The 19,950-nt window shown below is 39.4% G+C and overlaps 2 protein-coding genes across 6 annotated transcripts in view; both read left to right on the plus strand.

The window, feature by feature from the left end:
- myom1a (myomesin 1a (skelemin)) overlaps window positions 1–4,860 on the plus strand; it is a 33,811-nt gene extending 28,951 nt beyond the window's left edge. For all 3 annotated transcript variants that reach the window (XM_074651667.1, XM_074651666.1, XM_074651668.1), the window contains 5 exons: window positions 1,533–1,696; window positions 1,818–1,854; window positions 2,093–2,115; window positions 3,475–3,530; window positions 3,655–4,860. In XM_074651667.1, coding sequence (XP_074507768.1) covers window positions 1,533–1,696; window positions 1,818–1,854; window positions 2,093–2,115; window positions 3,475–3,530; window positions 3,655–3,909 — 535 coding nt within the window. In that variant the 3' untranslated portion in view covers window positions 3,910–4,860. The remainder of the gene's footprint in view (window positions 1–1,532; window positions 1,697–1,817; window positions 1,855–2,092; window positions 2,116–3,474; window positions 3,531–3,654) is intronic.
- A 1,445-nt stretch (window positions 4,861–6,305) lies between these two features.
- lpin2 (lipin 2) overlaps window positions 6,306–19,950 on the plus strand; it is a 31,172-nt gene continuing 17,527 nt past the window's right edge. Inside the window, exons 1-3 of one of the 3 annotated variants that reach the window (XM_074651671.1) lie at window positions 6,306–6,483; window positions 15,933–16,133; window positions 18,475–18,570. In XM_074651671.1, the coding sequence (XP_074507772.1) occupies window positions 15,942–16,133; window positions 18,475–18,570 (288 nt within the window). In that variant the 5' untranslated portion in view covers window positions 6,306–6,483; window positions 15,933–15,941. Of the gene's footprint in view, window positions 6,484–11,811; window positions 12,225–15,932; window positions 16,134–18,474; window positions 18,571–19,950 lie in introns of those variants that run through there. The other 2 variants (XM_074651670.1, XM_074651672.1) reach the window with 2 other exon arrangements.

Consider the following 19,950-nt stretch of genomic DNA (forward strand, 5'->3'; position numbering starts at 1 on the left):
TGACTAATATTGCACGGTAACAAAGTGTTTAATTCGGGCTATAATTGTCTCTCTCAGCTGTCCTGCATAATCTCTTGAATTATATGAAAACAACTCACAGATGGGGACAAAATCTCACCAACTGGTACTGATACAGGTCACGTGTATCAGATCCAGTGACTGAAATGAGCCGGTACTCACCAGTACTGTGTACTGACACATCCGATTTTTTCCACTTTATTACCTCTACTTCTTATTGCATACCGCCACCTCCTGGTGAGTCTCATCCCTAAACACTCACGTCACGCTGAGAAAACAGCGCTGAAAATGCCTTTCGTATTCCTTCTCATTATCCAATTTAATCTGTAGGCCAACATATGTCATATTTTAAGTTTGTTTTATTGAAGCATATATGCAATATTATATTTGCGTACAATTTGTATCAATAGCTACATAAAAAGTTTTTATTAACCAATAATACATTTATGGAATGGAAATGGAAATGTATGTCGTATGTAGGCCTAATGTATGTAATGAAATACATTTGAAGTGGGATAAATTGCGAAGATAAATATAAATATATTAGGGCTGTCAAATACAAATTTGTTTCAATGCCACTAATTTCTTTAACTCATTAACGCAATTGATCTTATGGAGCTCAGTTTTAAAGCTAGAGTGATACTGGTATCATAGGAAACGAGAAAAAGCTAAGGAATCCATCGGTACCAACCATGTCATGCTAGCTAGTCGTGAAGGAGGCTAAATAATGCTCCAAACGCATGCTAAATTTTGGCGAGGAAAAACTGGCATGGCCATTTTCAAAGGGGTCCCTTGACCTCTGACCTCAAGATATGTGCCTGAAAATGGGTTCTATGGGTACCCACGAGTCTCTCCTTTACAGACATGCCCACTTTATGATAATCATATGCAGTTTGGGGCAAGTCATAGTCAAGTCAGCACACTGACAGCTGTTGTTGCCTGTTGGGCTGCAGTTTGTCATGTTACGATTATGCATATTGTTTTATGCTAAATGCAGTACCTGTGAGGGTTTCTGGACAATATTCATCATTGTTTGTGTTGTTAATTGATTTCCAATAATGAATATATACATACATTTGCAGAAGGCAGCATATTTGTCCACTCCCATGTTGATAAAAGTATTAAATACTTGACAAATCTCTCTTTTAAGGTACATTTTGAAGAGATAAGAAATGTGCGATTAATTTTGCGATTAATCACGATTAACCATGGACAATCATGCGATTAATCACAATTAAATATTGTAATCGATTGACAGCCCTAATATGAATATATCCAAGACACAGGATCATGTCATGCAACTGCTGAATTAGGGCACTGAAACCTTTTTGGTCCAATTCCGGCACTGATCAGATCTTTCATTTTGGTACAATACAAGGATGATTGTGCCGATTTTAAGCATTGACTGCAATTACTGCTTTTCTGTCTTAATCTTGCTTTTCACTATACACTTGATACCCTCAGTAAATAATCCAGCCTTAAGGGATCTCCATGTTACCTGTTTTCTCCATTAGAGATGCTAAGATTGCCGCCTCAGAGAGAGTTAAGTCTGGAGTCACAGGAGAGCAGCTTTGGCTGAAGATCAATGAGCCCACTGAGAAGGACAAGGGCAAATACACCATGGACATCTTTGATGGGAAGGACGGTGTCAAGAGAGTCTTTGAACTGTCTGGCAAGGGTGAGAGAAACTGTTAAAGTCAAGCAAGGAAGATGCTTCAGATTTGTAAAATGGTCCCATTAAATGTGTCTATTTCTAATGTAACTATTAATGATAATAAGTTGTTTTTGTTCTGGTGCAGCATGGGAAGAGGCATTTGAAGAATTCCAAAGGCTCAAGTAAGTAAACAAAGTCATCTCCTTCTGTCGTGTAATTCTGTTTGAAGAGAATGTTTACACAAATAAATACAAACTTAAAATAGACTCTATGTACTTTGTGATCCATTTCAGAAGCACTCTAAATACACTTCCTGGAATTGTATAGCTTAGAAAAAACAAAACGTTGGCAGCCTTTCTGCCCTGTGATACCATTTTAAGATGCTTCTGACAATGTCTGTCTCCTTCCTTCCTTCCGCAGGGCGGCAGCAATCGCAGAGAGAAGTGAGTGATTATTTATTCTTTGGTTTCTCCCAAGAGACATGATGTAACATTTCTCTGGACGGAGAGAGGCTATTTCAGTGTTACTATAATTTTAGACTTGGGTTCAGTGGAATTAAAGAGGACCTATTATGCTCATTTTTAGGTGCATACTTGTATTTTGGGGTTCTACTAGAACATGTTAACATGCTTTAAATGTTCAAAAAATGCTTTGTTTTAGTTCTTAAAATACTTGTTTTCTGAATGGAGTTCGGATCGATCAGTGCTAGGCTTTGCTAATTGGCAAAAATACGGCAGCAACGTTGTTGTAAATGGATCAAAAGTATACTGAAATAACTACATAATGATGCCGACTTGTAAAAAGTCTGAATTCATGCTTTATCGGGTCTGTCCGCAAGACGACAAGCAAACAACTTTTAGATTGCCAAATGGAGTTTGGATCGATCAGTGCCAGGCTATGCTAACATAGTAGCTGCTCCATCAACACTCAACATAACGTCATCTAGTCATAAATACGGGAGCGGCGTTGTTGTATATAACATGGACAGTCTGTGGTTTATACACATACATTTATACGAAGCGTTTCTTCAGGTCTCTGTACAAATATCTATCTACTATCTTAGCTCTGGGTGCCCACTGACAGCTATAATATTGTTTTCGTCCATTTCTGATTCAACAACGTCAGGACGTCAGTGATGACAGGAGGAGAATCTCAATGCTGACGGGCTTTCGCGACAGAGCGCCATGCGGATTTTTAGCTTGAGTTAAAATATTTCAACTCCCATGAATTTTGCATGCTCGCGTCGCGTCATTAATGTCGCCCGGTGCGAATTTGCGTCTTTTCCCCTCTTTACATTGACTTTGTATATAATTGCACCGCGCGAAAAGTTTGCCTCGCACTTGGTGTGAACGTACCATAACTAGCTTGGTTTGAGGGTGTGCCAAACTAGCTACTAGACAGGTATTATGCAAATGTGTTACTTGGTGACATCACCACGTTACGGAAGAAAAGGCAGAAGCAGTGTTTCTGTGGGGGAGAGTAACTCCCTTCGGAGTAGACTTTGGGTTTTGTAACTTTGCAGACCTTTTACATGCACAAACAACTATATAAGACACTAAAGGAAAGGGAAAAAGCACAAAAGCATAATAGGTCCTCTTTTAAGATACATGAGTGTATCGGGCATCCTAATATCAAGATCTCATTCATGGAAAATGCTTTTAGAAAATATTCTAATGTGTTTTATGAAGGATGGTTCACTTACCAGTTTGACAGTCAGTGTCGATTAATATTATGTTGTCAACAGGCAAATGCTACACAGGTTGACATTAAGTTATTGGCTCATTCTTGTATTTCTTGTTCAGATCGCGCTCGTGTTGTTGGAGGCTTGCCAGATGTGGTTGCGATCCAAGAGGGCAAGGTAAATAAACTAAACTCTGCTCAACTCACCTTCCTCTTTCTTTCTCATTATCTCATTCATTGGAGCGTCTCTTTCCTCTGAACTCTGAACATCAAACCCTCTGCCATCCTCTTATTCTCTTTAGTCCTTGAACCTGACCGGCAATGTCTGGGGCGAGCCCGTACCTGAGGTGAGCTGGACGAAGAACGACAGGGTGCTGGTGTCTGACGAGCGCTACACCCTCAAGTTCGAGAATGGCAAGTTCGCCAGCATCATCATCTCCTCCGTCACCACGACTGACTCTGGCAAATACGCCCTCCTGGTCAAGAACAAGTACGGCACAGAGGCCGGCGAGTTCACCGTCAGCGTCTACAACCCAGAGGAAGAGGCGGTCAAGTAGAAGAAAGGCTAAAAGGATGATGCAGTGTAATGAAATAAGGCAGAAAAGATGAACGACACAGCCATCTCCAAAGCATTTTACCCCGGCACATGCCGATGCACTGAGCAGTTTAAATAAATGATTAATACAGCTGCTTCCTCCTGCGTCTTTCATGTGCAGGGCTAAAGAACTTTGGGCATTGCTTGTCGAGGAAGCAAACAATGAATGTGAGACAGAGAGGATAATTGTGTGCTTGTAGTTTCTTGACATGTCTTGTGTCACTCCTGACAACTATCAACAGTAAATGTAATAAATTATGGGAAGTTGACCTGTCATTAATCTTTGTTTTATCAGGCCAGCAAAAGCAAAACGCAGTTTTCTTAAACTATTACAGTATTACATTTGGAAAACCTTTGACCTCTGAAACCAAGTCATGCACTGTAAAAAAATAAAGGAAAAAACTGATGTCATGAACTTCCTACCAGCTGTTTGCTTTGTATTGTCAGACATTCGAAAATTGTATGAGTGGATATGTCACATCCCCCACTGATTAGAGCTTTTAATGTCTATTTATAACCAGCTATTATGTTTAAATTGTACCGTGTGCATGCATGTTAAGAGCCTACTGTTTGAAAGTGCCAATCATTAAAGAAGTTTGTCGTAGAGGTGGAGCAGGTAAACCCTGATATGCAGAGTAGTGACAACACACATGACAGTTGAAACTGGTTCATTCAAGCAGCCAACAAGTCGTACAGGCATAACTTGCATACTTTGGAGGTCTTTCAACAGAACTTGTCTTACGAGCGTCACAGAAATGTGTTGAAAGTTGGGGGAATATTGTATTTCAAGTACAAAATGAGGAAACCATACAGATAAGCTGCCCTGCAGCATTTAGTGTGGGGCTGTGTGTCTAATTATCATAAGTTTGTTTTCTCTTCAAGGCACTCCTTGTAATAAAAGTGCACATGCTTTTAGAGAGGTTTCACTTTTGTCTTTACATAATCTCCCATAGAAACAGTTCATTCATGGAGAAAAATGCCCTCATTAGAGTTAAATAATTTGATTTTGCAACAAGCTCCAGGGTTTAGGGGCTAAATGATGGTCTATTAGAAAACAGCTGCTCTAATGGTGGCATCTGATTTCTGCCTGCTTTCATTGCTGGTGCCATTCATCATGGGTATACCCAAGGTGCTGGGCCCACAATGGGTCGTTAAAGAAGGAGCCAAGAGTCCCAAGCAGGGTCTGAAATTAAGTTTTTTCCTCGTGCCACTGTGGCAGGTCACTGAACATTTCTACTAGCCACACAATTTTTTTGTCTGCCACTTCTGAAATCTATGTAGAAAGCTTTAGACTTGTAAACACTAGGACTGTGTATTAGCAATAATCTGGCGATACGTATCATGATACAGGGGTTACAATTCAATATATTGCGATACATTGCGGTATTGTAAGCAAGGCAATATATAGATTTTTTTTAAATCGAATTTTAGGAAAACGGTCATAGTATAAAAAACACATCGCCATATGAATAAAATCTGAGTAAAAATGTTTTTTTTAACTTTTTTATGCAATCAGAATAGTAGGATCTGCATTTGCATTTCTCTTTGCAAATAAAATCTTTGCTTGTAAACTATTAATTAGAAATCAATACAGGGTTTTTGAGAATCAATACAGTATCACAAAACACAATGTTGCAATACTCCATATTTTTTATATTTTCTTCCCCCCTTAGTAAACACTGAGTCAGTGAGTAGAAATATGGATCATGACTATTTTTCACTGACTATTTTTAATTTAGGAATTGCTTTTGCTTTCATTATTACTATTGTTATTTCTTTTCTTGGTTTTGTTTCGGTTTTGAATGCTGAAGTTGTTTTCTCTAGTGTACTTGATGGGTTTGTCTGTAAGCTCATCTACTTAAAAGTTGATTTATAGACTGTTGTAATTACGAACAGTGGATTGCATGTATGAAAACAGCCTTGAAAAAAGGGAAAAAATAAAGTATAAAAAAAAAAAATTGTGCAAAACAAATAAACAAATAAACATTGTGTAATAATAATTTCACCCTGGATACACTTGTCTTTTTTTTAATATATTTACTGTATTGTTAATATTATATATATTTTGTTCTAATTGTTTGTTATCACTATTATGTAGTCATATTATTTCTTTATATTAATCTTGTCTCTAGGTGGAGGCTTCAGATAAGCCCAGTGGGGTTTTTGCCTCTTCCTGCACTGTATATTATTCATTTATTTTTTTTGTTATGTTGTACAGGCTTAAATTGTGCAAAACAAATAAACAAATAAACATAGTGTAATAATAATGTCACCCTGGATAATAAAAGAGTCTCAGCAGCAGCAGCTGTGTGAGTGCTCCGCCACTGTGCGGCTCCCTGTCCCATCAACTCACCAGCTCGCTGCTGCTGGTTACAAACCAGTCAGCCAGCCAGCCAGCCACACGGTGGTCCAGCCACGGTGGACACAGTCAGGAGGCTTCAGAGGAGTTTACACACGTACAAACATGGGGACTCAGTGAGGAGGACACGGTCACCGTCCTTCTATCGGCAGCATCCCGCTGGAGTCACCGGTAAAGGTAAATAGTTACGGAGAGGATGATTTCAACCGCTGCCTGTTATTATAGTGTCTATTCCTGACTAGCTAACGTTAGCTACAGCCTGTTAAACTAGCTCACATATTTTAAACTGCGTTGGATTAATTCAACCCCGGAGACATTTAGAAATTAATTCATCACGTAAAGAATTAATGTGACCACGTTTCGTTAAAACCGTGGCGTTAACCGTGGCTGTTACCGTGTCACCGTTTTGCTATTAACGGTAACGTTAGCATTCAAAGCTAGCTGCGGGCAAGGCCTATTGAAGGAGGTTAGGACACGCGTCACAGCTGTAGGGATTTTTGCGCATGCGCAGTAGAATCTGGTCTGCCCCCGCCGAAACTGAGCCAATGGCAACACACGACCGCAGTTTCAGTTACACTGCGCACGCGTTATACCCCTAACCCAAGACCCGTGACCCAGCCTCTCTCTATAGGCCTTGGATGAGCCTCGTCTCCATTCATTTATTTATCCTGCCTACTATTCCTGCCTTTGAATCCACACTAATGACAAAAGCATTGCAGTACACAGTAAACCTAATTTGGGTTTTCTGTTCATTTATTCCGCATTTTCCCTTCATGTAACGTTAGAGGTCTTTGTGTACGTTACTGGTGACATTTCATTCAAGCAATATGGCAGCTTTAATCTCCCAAAATTAGCATTTTTTTAGCCGCAAAAAAAATGTGCGACATGCAGCTATAGCTTGTAAGTCATGTTAATTCACGTTAATGTAGTTAACGTACATTAAAGGTCCCATATTGTAAAAAGTGAGATTTTCATGTCTCTTATATATAATGAAGCAGGTCTAAGTGCTGTATAAATACTGTTAAACTATCAAAACGCTCAATATACGGAGAAATACACACAGTCCATATTCAGAAATTGTGCGTTTGAAACAAGCCGTTAGGATTTCTGTCCATTTGTGATGTCACAAATGTACAATATTTAGACCATTACACAGTTTTAAACATAAACATTCTATATGTGTCCCAGTTTATTTCCTGTTGTAGTGTATGTGAATAACATCAGCTGACGGGTAGTAAACATGGACCCAAGCTGTTGCCTAGCAACGAAATTCCGTTGCAATTCCGTTGAAATGCACTAAAACGGAGCGTTTCAGACAGAAGGTAAATACAGGCATATTCAGGCTGACAGTATGAGGAAAATAACGTTTTTTTTTAACATTACAGCATGTAAACATGTTGTAGTAGAAACACGAAATACAAGTATGAACCTGAAAATGAGCTCGATACGGGACCTTTAAGTGTTGTTGGCTTGTAAGCAGTGCTGCCACCTCACCAACCAAACAAACCACCTGCCTGCCTGCCTAGATTTGAACAGGTCAAAGATAAGCACAGCTCATAGTATATTTGTGTAGGTGTATATAGAGCCTATGTTGAATACCCTTTTCCTGCCTTTTAGTAAGAGATGTTGTGAATGAGGAAATAGTGATTTAATATGACATTTGTGTTTTTCCTTGGGTGGTAATGCTATTTGAAAACACAGAAACCTTATTTTTTCCAGGCATTTTATGTAAATGTGTGATGTGAGTTAGTCCCACACTATCACTACCCTATTGTCTGTTAACACCTTCAAAACCCAAATACTTTGAATCAGCTAATCATGACACCTCATGGTGAGCAGTTCATTTTAACTCATTTACACTCAGAGAGAGAGAGAGAGAGAGAAAAGAGAGAGACAGAGAGGTAGTTTCAACAAAGATTGAACATTATCTTTATGAAGGATTTATTGCAGGGCTGTTGTTATACATCCATAAAGTGGTGTGGGTGTACCTAACCTTAGATAAAGCTAACTGTCTTGTTGTTTACACATGCAATTTACCAAACATGAAAATCATTGGTCCCGACCTCCCTTGTCTACACTTACTGCAGCTTAAAGGGACTGTTTGTAAGAATCAGAAATTGCTTGTTAACAGCGACACCTGTGGCCGTTAAGTCAACGAAAGTCAGCGTCCTGTTGCACGGGCTTGCGCTTGTGTTCGCTCTACATAGACATGAACAAGCATCGCTCAAAACATTGAGGCGACACACGTCAGCTAAAACCACAATATCACTCTATATTTCACCTGCTTGGCAGTAATGTTAGCTGACCAGACGAAGGTCTCTCCATGAATCACTGCTGATCCTAGTGTTGGCTTTTCCTGCTTGAGCCTCCCGACCTCGGCCGGAGGGAACAGGGGAGACACCGGAGTTTTGGTCGGAGACGATAACGTTTCTCGCTGCGGAGCCCCGTCACTTCACAAGACACGGGAAACCTCTGTTGGTCTGGAGGAGCTGCAGCATTTATTTCTGCACAAACGTCCACTGTACATTTACTAGATATTCTCAGAGCTACGAAGTCTTCTGCAGTGTGTAGTGTGCGCGCATGCACGTGAGAGTGGCGCGAAAGAGCGACAATGAGCGCGGTGTGTGAGTGAAGGCAAGCAGGCAGGCAGAGGAGCAGAGTACAGCAGAAACTCTGGCCTGGGAGACCAAAGCTACGGTCTCCCCCGCGTCCTCCGACCGCGGCCAACACGGTGTTGCAAGACAGGTTTCACTAGTTCTAACTTTGCGGTTTTGGTGCTTCCATGTAGTTTGTGTTGGAGTCTTGTCTGAACAGCGTAGCCACACGCGAGCGCACATGGGACACCGACCCGGATTGATTTATACGTGTAAGAAGTTACAAACAGTCCCTTTAAGGAGATTGAGTATATAATGAATTTGTTGTACCTTCACCTAAAAGAAAACACAAACACTTTAAAGTGCAATGTGTAAAAATGAAAGCCACCACTGTTTGTCTTATGACTTTATCTGTTTGTTGTAGACTAAAAACACAAATCCGTTTTAAATTTTCACCTACTTGAATGTGTATGCCAGATTATGAGAATCAGCTTTATTGGCAAAGTATGCGTACACCTACAAGGAATTTGACTCTGTTGCTTTTAATTTACTTACACAGAAATAGACATACATATAAAACAAGGTCAACATTTGACTAGTTGTTCAATCACAAGAGTTGATAGAAATTCATGCAGTGTCTTTTTATTTTTTGGTTATGTTATAGCTAAAAAGACTAAAACTGAAATTAAATTATGTTCAATTTTATTTTATTTTTATTACTTTTTACCCAGACAATAAAGTTTGAGTTTAGTTTCAGTTTTTCTTAAAGGATATAGTTATTATTTAGTTTACTAAAAATATTTTTTCACGGCTTATTTTCGTTTTCGTTTTCGTTTACTATAATAACCCTGTTGACTACTACGACATTTGACTACTAAATATAAATGAAGATGGTAGTCATCAGTAATGATTCTTATTTCTATATAAACAATGACATCAGTAGTAATCATGAAGATGTGGTTTTACAGCATTTTATATAGTTTGTTCATGTATGTATTGTTTGTTGTGTCTTTTGGCTGATCAAAACCTTTTCCACGTATTTAAAATGGTCTTCAGACCAGATTGTTAGATTTCAGTTTGAGTTTTTAGTTTCATTCAGAATAAAATAATATCAGGGCATTTGAAGGAACAACATGGCGAAATATATAAAGTCTTACTTTTCAATAACATTTCTATTTAGTTTAGAACTTCTTTCCACCATATTAGCAGTCGTAGTAAAATAAACTTTAGAATAATAGATTTTTCTAATGTTTTTGTAACTTTTGAGTAAATAATGGATTTGTTGTACCTTCACCTAAAAGAAAAAACAAACACTTTTCAGTGCAATATGTAAAAATGAAAGCCAACACTGTCTGTCTGGGGTTGTCTTTGTCGTTGTCATGGTTTATGTTACACACATAATAAGTAGGCTCATTTTGGTGCTGTTTGGTGTAACCTAATACTTGAGAGAGTGTAACATGAACTGTATGTTGTCTGGTTGGCCTGCCTAGTCGCACAACTGATTCTTTTGTCACTCCAAAAACAAATGTGCGCTGGATCATTCCAGTTGAAGACTTTTATTATGGAGTGAAAGTAACTGGGACCATGATACTCAGATGCCTTCTCTTGTAATTCTTAGTGGTACAAGTAGGCTACAGTATGTATTTATTTATGGCTGTCAATCAATTAAAATATTTAATCAAAGTTTATCGCAAATTAATTGCATTTTTTTTTTATCTGTTCAAAATCTACCTTAAAGGGAGATCTGTATTTAATACTTTAATTATCAACATGCGAGTGAGCAAATATGCTTGCTTTATGCAAATAATGTATGTATATATTATTGGAAATCAACAACAGCTGTCAGTGTGTCAGTGTGCTGACTTGACTATGACTTGCCCAAAACTGCATGAGATTTATCATAAAGTGGTCATGTCTGTAAAGGGGAGACCCGAACCCATTTTCATTCACATATATTGAGGTCAGAGGTCAAGGGACCCCTTTGGAAATGGCCATGACAGTTTTTCCTCACCAAAATTTAGCACAAGTTTGGAGCGTTATTTAACCTCCTTCGCAACGAGATAGTATGACCGCGTTAACTTTGACAGCCTTAATTTTATTAAAGGCAATGGTGTTGTGTGTTCAGTTACTGCTAGGTTATTTGTGACTCAGCACATTTCATCTCTAAAAGGAAAATATTCATCTTTTTATGCATGATTCTTGTCAAATATTCTAACACAGAGCAGATCCTAGCACAGAGGGAGGATGAACCAACAGCCTTGCACCCAGTAGGCTTGTGTGTTTTGTTTGATAGTGTTTACAAAAGGCTTAGCAGATGGGACTGTCGGGATGAGGCCTTTTTGGAAGAGCCTCATGCATTATGTTTATCTTAGGCATTCACTTAGGAGCTAAACCAGGCAGGTGGATGCTGGAAGTTGGATCAGACAAAAGTACGCCTTGCTTGGACTACAGTCTAATGAGTGTACCCATTCCATCCGTACTGGATGTCGATACGATTAAATTAGCACTTGGGCTAATTTTAGCCAACTGTATTGATATTTTAATACAGACTAATCCCCGCAGAGATTACCCCTTTGTTATTTATGGAACTTTCACCTGTTTACTTTTGCAATCACATGTTTGGGATGTCAAAAGTTCAAGGGTAATGAGCAGCAAAAGATCAACATGTTGAAGTCCAATGTACTCTTGCAGCCAATCTATGTCACTTGATTAGTCGTGCACAAAAACAAGCACACGCAGCAATTATCGTACTGTACATGTGACAGACTGTGCAAGAACGTCACGCTGCGGAGTGTTTTTTTTTTCCTGAGCTTGTACTCTTATCAGGGAAAAACATTGCATAGCTGTTCACAGGAATTAGCTGTCCCTTATCATCAGCCATACACCGCCACCTTAAAGAGGCCATCCCATTGGCTGAACCCTTTGTGTCCTGTCAGCTGACTGGATTGAGCATACCCTGCGAAGAATAGCCCAGATGAAGGATGACAAAGTTTATGACAGCGTTGTGCAACCTTATCAGATAGAAGTGTACTGGTATTTACCCTTGGGAGGGTTATTCCAACGTGAGGTGGGCCACATTTGAGATTGGATTCAGGATGGCAGGGAGGCACTATCGTCATAATCTGACAGAGGAAAACATTGGTCCCAGTGGAGTATCCTGAGGTGGGGAAAGTAAGAGCTGGTACTCACCTAACTGTAATGAAGAGACAGAGATCCTGGGGGGACAGGGAGCTCCTGGGAAGCAATACAGACGACAACACAGACAACAACACAGACAACAGTGAACAGGATGAGTCCTCGTCTCTGAGGTTGTCCTGGTCCCTGGTGAGTCAGTGCTGACAGTCGGTCACAGCCTTGGCCTGATGCTGGAGGGCCAACTACACTGTTAGTCATCCTGTACTGTATTGTTTGGTTTGGCAGGTTGCTTGGATTTATTGGTTTATTATTGTGGCCAAGCCTAGTGGTTTGATACTTGACCACAGTGAATCAGGTATATGGTGTCAGTTTTAGGGCTACGATTAAGACTGTTTTTAGGGACTGTGAAAGAAGATAGTGGGACACTTTATATAATTTACTTTTTAATACCCGGTGGAAAAGTAGGGCTGCCCCCTCTTAGTCGATAACTCGACTAATCGGTCGTTTTGGTCTTAGTCGACTTTCTTTAGTCGATTATTTGTTTCATATGCTTTTTTTTTAGGGATGCACAGATCTGACATTTTCAGTCCCAATAGCAATACCTGGACTTTGGGTATTGGCCAGTCCCGAATACCGATCTGATACCAGTGATTAATTAATTAGCTGTATGCCTCACTGTGTGGAAGTGACTAGGATCAGTCTTTTTATGTTTAAGGCAACATCAGACTTGACATATATTGCTTTCCTAACTTTGTAAAACTAAATGTGACAAATAAACACATTACTGAATTGTTATTTATTATTAAAATAATAAATCATGCTCTAGCAACTTGGTAAAAAACAGGAATTACAATTCAAGTGAAAGCTATTTAAATGCAGCAACAAATTGGTCAAAACTTAAACGGGAATTAAAATTCCAGTATACAATGTATGTAGTATACAAACATAGATACCCGATGAGATGAGTCAGTATTGGCCTGATATCCGATCCAGTATCGTTATCGGTGCATCCCTACTTGTTTTAAGGCTCAATGACTTGTTTCCAAGAAATTTACGGTTGGTTCTTTTGTTGTGATTCTTTTACAGATCTGTTGATTTGATCAACTAATCAATAAGTCGCCAATCATGAGTGTTAGCCGACTTAGAATTTCTTTGGTCGAGGACAGCCCTCGACACTGATGTAGTGTTTGTGTTTGAGATGGTCTAAAATATTCTGGCTGGGTTGTGAAGCCTGCAGCACCTGTCTAATCTGCTAGTAAATTCTTATCCAAAATACCAAGCCTGCATGATTTATAGCATAGAAGGAAAAGACAATGGGTAGCAGGCAGCAGGTAAAGTGTGTTGTCACATGTGACTGTGTTGTAGATAACTGGATACTGGCGACTCTCCAGACCTGTGTAAGGGTCATTTTTGCTTTTGATGTGGGATATTCCCTGGTATAATAACCTTTTATAGATAAATGGAGCCTTGTTGTTATGACAAACTTCTTTATGTATCTCTGCACTTGGTGTTAACACTGTGTCAGTCCAGAGGACAGGAGCTTTGCACTTGGTGCACCCTTCAATGTGACTTTCTGTGGTGTCAAAATAAAAGTGAAAGTTTAATTCTCCACACTTGTACCAGGTGTTATTTGCTTGATAGCAACGAGACCGTTTATGGTTTTTAGAGATACAGAAAATCCAGATTATGAAGAAAACATGCATAGAGTTGGCCAACAACATGGTACATGTGGACATTTGACCCCTGAAAGTGAAATTATTTTGCAGCTGAGGTGTTTATGCTCCAGACCAGATACATATTTTTCACCGCTTATCTTCATTTTAGTTTCAGTTTTAGTTTATTTTAATAACCCTGTTGACTACTATGACATTTGACTACTAAATATAAAACTGAAGATGGTAGTAATCACACTGCCTTCGTTTCAGTGATTTTTGATCTTTGCCATACAAGCAGTCGTAGTAAAAGTAACTTTAGAATAATGGATTTTTCTAATGTTTTGGTATCTTTTTTCATTGTGACTGGTTACTTTCCTTCAGACTGTAGTTTCATGTTATCTTCCAGAAGAGTGTCATTGGAGTGAATGTCAACAAAGGGCCTCAACTCAGGCATAACTTGTATTTTTCCCTCTTCCTTGTCTACAAATGTGGAGTGAAGTTCTTTGAGAGAATTGAGAGCTTCCTGTTGTTGACAGGAAGCCTCGTATCAAATCATCTAAACTCCTCTACAACCCTTTGAAGTGACTAACAGTGATGGCTGTCTGATTTCATGATAGTTCTCTGCCTTTGTGTGGTTAGAAGTGTGGGAATTATTCTGAGTGGCCTGCATAAGTTAATGTTTTATTGCTATCTATTCATTAGCTTACTCTCTGGTAAAGCATATCATGCCAGTTGCCCATATTCCATGATGCCACCGTTGCACAAATGCCTCTATTCTCTACCCTACAACACTCCCCACGGCTAGACTCTGAACAAAAGGTCAGTGTGAGATTGGAGCATTTCAAGTTGCATAAACCCAATGAAGTCAGCATGTTTACAAGCCCCACTAAACTAGACCCTGACCCGAGCAAAACAAAATAATGTTTGCTAACTTAATAGTCATATTCACTAAGTGTGTCACAATGCACATATGACTGCAAATAATCTAGTTCAGTAATGAGGCCACAGGAAGGCTGGAAAGTTTGCATGATTAGGCCTTAGAGATACACCGATGCAACTTTTGAAGTCCCGATAACAATACAGATACCTGGGCTTTGGGTATCGGCTGATACCGAGTACCAATCCGATACAAGTGTTTAATTAATAAGCTGTATGCCTCACTATGTAGAAGGGACCGGAATCATTGTTTTATGTGTAAGGCAACGTCAGGCTTGACTTAAACATTGTTTTCTTGACTTTGTAAAACAAAATGCAACAAACAAATACAAATTTGTATTTTATTTATACAAATAACATTTTTATTTATTATTAAAGTAATAAATCATATACCAGAAACTTGGTAAAAAATCTTCAAAATTAACAGAATATTTATCTATTATTAATATAATAAATCCTACACCACTAATTTGGTAAAAAAAATAAATAAAAAAAAAAAATTAACAGGAATTACAATTCAGGATTTTTAATGCAGCAAAAAAATTGGTCGAAACTTAAACAGAAATTAAAATTACATTATATAATGTATATAGTATATAAACACAGATCTAAATTGAATAGATCGGACCTACTGTCACCGATACCCGATCCAGCTATTTGAGTCAGTATCAGCCCGATATCCGATCCGGGATCAGTATCGATGCATCCCTATTAGGCCTGTGTAATTTTCTCTCTGATTTAGTAGCTTACAGATTGCTTGTAAAAGAATTTACAGTCTTAGTAACTGCTTCCTGTGCGGGGTTAATCCAAGTCCATATAATTATAGCCACAGTATTAATATTGTATTTGATAGACTTAGCAGAGGGTTATGAATATAAACAAGAAGTCAGCTGCTCCCATTGCAGCAGGGCAGTGGGAACTCTGTGTGAGGTTGTCTTTTGTCATTGTTTGAGCCCAGCCGGCGGCCCCCCTCTCTGATGTTGCTCATGTGGGACAGCGGCCAGTGACAGGCTAACAGTGGCACTCTGGCAGTCTGTATACAGGTCAGGAGATAACAGACACCGCAGGGCAGGCAGGCAGACAGGCAGAGAGGGAGCTGAGATATGAAAACAAAAGACAAATGAGACCGAGCGACAGTCCACAAAAAGATACTTAAAAGGAGAGACAGCAGTGGATAGACTGAGAGAGAGAGAGTGCTAAGTCAAGTGGAAAACAATTAGATTTCACAACTTGTACTGGCCAAAATACTTCCTCATCCTGTCTTTCCCTTAACTCAGCTAATATTTTGTTCTTTTCCCCCCTCTAGGCGGACACCATGAACTACGTAGGCCAGCTGGCAGGTCAGGTGCTGGTCACCGTCAAAGAACTGTACAAGGGCATTAATCAGGCCACGTTGTCGGGCTGCATTGATGTTGTGGTTGTCCGCCAGAGAGATGGCACCTACCAGTGCTCGCCATTCCATGTGCGCTTTGGCAAGTTGGGTGTACTGCGCTCAAAAGAGAAAGTGGTAAGTTCAAGGAGTTTTTATTTCTTTGTTTTCTCTCACTGACATGTTGAAGTTATGTAATCATTAATATGATTGAGCTCCTTATCAAGACACTTCCAAGCTTATGAATCTACAAAAGGAAATTGAGAAAACGAGTATATATAAGAGTGTGTGGCAACTACAACATGTTTTGTTTCCCTTTGAAGAAGAACACTTTGAATTTTCATACAGCATAATCAGTCTTCAAGACAACGTAAACATTAGTGCATACAGTAATTGTGGCTAGTTCTATATGAGGTTGTGTCCAAATTAAGCCAGATAATTTCAGTTTTTCTACTCCTAATTTAAAGGCTGTACACTCGAATGGTCCACCACACAACATTTTCGCTTATTTGCTTGACCCCTACCAGTCAGGTTACCCATTCTCATGTCTAGGGGCTTCTGCCTGAATTAATGGAGCATCTTTGAACCATTTGGGGAAATGTTTGTTTACTGTAGATGGGTTGTTCTGGGCTTTTCTCCCTCCTTGATAGTAGTCGTTACTATACATTCTTGCCCAAAGATAAGATACAATTAATCATGGTTCAGGTTGAACAATGGTGCTATTTTTAGCGCTCAGTTCTCACCTGAGGAAATGACATTTTTTGTAGCACCTTTGGCCTAGTTGACGGGTAGGGAGAGCTAGTTAAGCCTGTTTTGGTACTAGTTTTGATGGTGGAAGTAAATGTAGAGCTAAATATCATGATTTTTAACCTGCTATAGCAACACAACCTTTCTTGTTGAGGTTACTTGAGTTTATCATCTTATATAAAGATTCAGAATATCCCTTTGTATTCAGTTAGTAATTAGTAATGGCTAAAGTTAGATAGCGATGATAATTATTTTAATGTGTTTTCCCACCACTTCAATATGAATGGTGAACTTGTCCCTGACTTCTATTCTTAGAACAGTGATGTGCACTCTGACTCAAAGAAAGCTTATTTACTTGCTTTTGGTTCAGAGTGGGTGATGATTTGTGGTGGATTGACGCTGTTTCACCACCTACCCAGAATGCTGATGGGCTTGGAGGGGAGGAATGAATGAGTGGTTCCTATGGCAACAGCTCTACAACTTGAATGCGTGGGAGGGGGAGGAAACGTGAAGATGAGGGCCTCAACAACAAGGGCCGTTGTGTAACCAACAGTTATGCATGTATCTCTGAGATCACTTATCAGTTGCTAAATATACATATATTTTCAGAAGTTACTGGACCAAGTAAATGATGGGATACTTTTCTCTGACATGCATATATATTTTTAAAATTCAGAGTGGGAATGAAGCTGTAGTTGCCAGCCAAATACTAATTAATGTTGGCTGTGGATGGTGTTTCTGTGCCCATACACTCATCATTTTGGTTGGCAACCAGATATGTTTTTAAAAGTACGGTTTGATTCTTAAAAAACATTTGGGATGATAAAAATTAATGCATGGATAGTTCATCTTTTCTTCCATTTCCATCCTTCTGGTCAGAAGTAAATACAAACTTCAAAAGTCACATTGGCTATTGCTGTCAGAGAGAAACAACCCAATACTAATTTGAACATCTGCAGGTAGCCATTGCCTCCAGTAATTCCAGTAATCCAGCATGGTGTTGGTAAATCCACAACTCAGCCAAGCGAATGCAGCCTGCCACCGGCTGTGAAGGGCTGAAGAGGAACCTCATTTATTCTGGCTCATTATCAATTGGGCATTGAAATTCCCAGCCATCACTCCCCATACATAAATTGCTCTTAGCAAGCCTAAGGGGGTGAAATTAAATCTTGAAGCTGCTGAGAAATCACACCATGAGTAAAGGAAAATATACAACATCACGGATCACAAGAGAAAGAAAAAAACAAACCGAATATGCTGGTGGCCGTTGGTTGAGAATTAATATTGATGATTTGGTTTCAGGTTGTCAGACTGAGCTGAGCACTTGTGAGTCTAATTCTGCCTCCTCTGAAGTCTCGGCCAGACGTGATCTGGTTTTTGCTTTTGTGGTGTCAAGTTTCTGAATGGCCTCAGGTCCACTGGGGGTTTTCCTGCCCGGCAAACATGAATGGCTCTGCTCTATTGGCAGGATCCACAGAATGGGAGCCCAGAGGACTCATACAGTTATTAGGCATTGTAAAGCTCTGGGAGAAAGATGGGGCTGTATGTAGCTCCAGGCCTGACATGTATTGTTGGATGTATACCATAAAACAAGTTGTTTTTAAATCATTTAGAAAATCATAATCAGATGTATATAGATGGATACATACAGTACATGCTGATTAGATGTCAGGCAAACGCCGTTTTCAGACTCCGCTTTTTGATTTTTTACATTGCTTTTATCTTCTACCAGATTGACATCGAAGTGAATGGAGAGCCAGTAGAGCTGCACATGAAGCTCGGTGACAATGGAGAGGCCTTTTTCGTCCAGGAATCCGAGCAGCTGAATGTGAGCACCCAATTAACTACACAGATTAATGAAGCCCACCACTTTGAATATTTAAATTGAAATAACAATACTGTCGCAGGTTAATAACTCAAACATTAATTTAGATGTTTATACTGTGTAAAGCATCGCAGCTAAAGTTAAGTGAGATATTGAACGCACTGCAAATCATTTTTTCCATCCGACATCAACAATACCATCTTGTCCATTCATTTTGTTGCTTGCGAAGCAGAGATCTTTTTAAAATAAGTTTGTTTTGTGTTTCAGTGTAGCAAACAATGTCATCATCCTTTTGATAGGTTTATTATTCAATGAAATATAATGACGATGCCTTTTTAAGAATTTATTTGAAGAAAATTCCATAATCACAAGGATGATCATATCAGATTAAGCATGGTTTTGTACATGCTACACCAGAAAGACAGTGTCTCACGATGCCTTAAAGGGATGATTCAGGTGTTTTGAAGATGGGTTGTATGAGGTACTTATCCGTAGTCAGTGTATTACCTACAGCATATTATGGTCAGCATGCTCCCAGTTTGGAGAAGCAGACAGGAGTTGCCGCAAAACATATTTTAGCCACCTAAAAAATCAATAACTAAGTAAGTAAGCAATAATTTAGTGTACACTACATTTAGAATATTTTCACTGCTTTACCTTGCCGTCAGACAGCTATACAGTCTATATTTTCGACGGGGAACTGAAGCCTTTATCTATGCTCTCGCCAAAGCAACCAGACTCCAGTGGGAAAAAAAACCCAGTAATTTTGACTCGCAGAACACGTGTGTTACTGGTCTACCGCTGCCTCGATTGGTAAGTTAGTTATTGTTATTGTGTGACTTTGGTTAGTTCAGATTCACCACCAATAGCACAAACAAACTAAACGATCGAGGCAGCGGTAGACCAGCAACTCCTGTGTTCTGCGAGGTCAAACTACAGTTTTTTTTCAATGTAGTCTGGTGGCTTTGGCGAGAGCATAGATGAATACAATGGCTTCAGTTCCCCGTCGGAAAGGGGCTGTCTGACGGCAAGATAAATAAGCGAAAATATTCTAAATATAGCGTTCACTTAAACGCATATAGATTTTTTTTTATAGGTGGGCCTTTCTTTTAGGTGACTAAAAAACGTTTTGCTGCTGGCCCTGTCGATAGCAGTACATAGCTTTGGTTCCGTGCCGGTACGCCGCTCTGTTTTCCAAACTGGGGGTGTGCCGACCGTCATCTACTGTAGGTAATACACTGACTATGGACCTCATACAACTCCACTTCAAAACCCCCGAACTATCCCTTTAACCCAATCTTAAGGCCTACAGCAACGTACAAGTGTAGGGAAATGTATGTGTGAGGAAAAAATGACTCCACTGTTGTATAGTTGCTATATTTG

Source organism: Sebastes fasciatus, chromosome 11, assembly GCF_043250625.1.
Source record: "Sebastes fasciatus isolate fSebFas1 chromosome 11, fSebFas1.pri, whole genome shotgun sequence".
NCBI classification, from domain to species: domain Eukaryota; kingdom Metazoa; phylum Chordata; class Actinopteri; order Perciformes; family Sebastidae; genus Sebastes; species Sebastes fasciatus.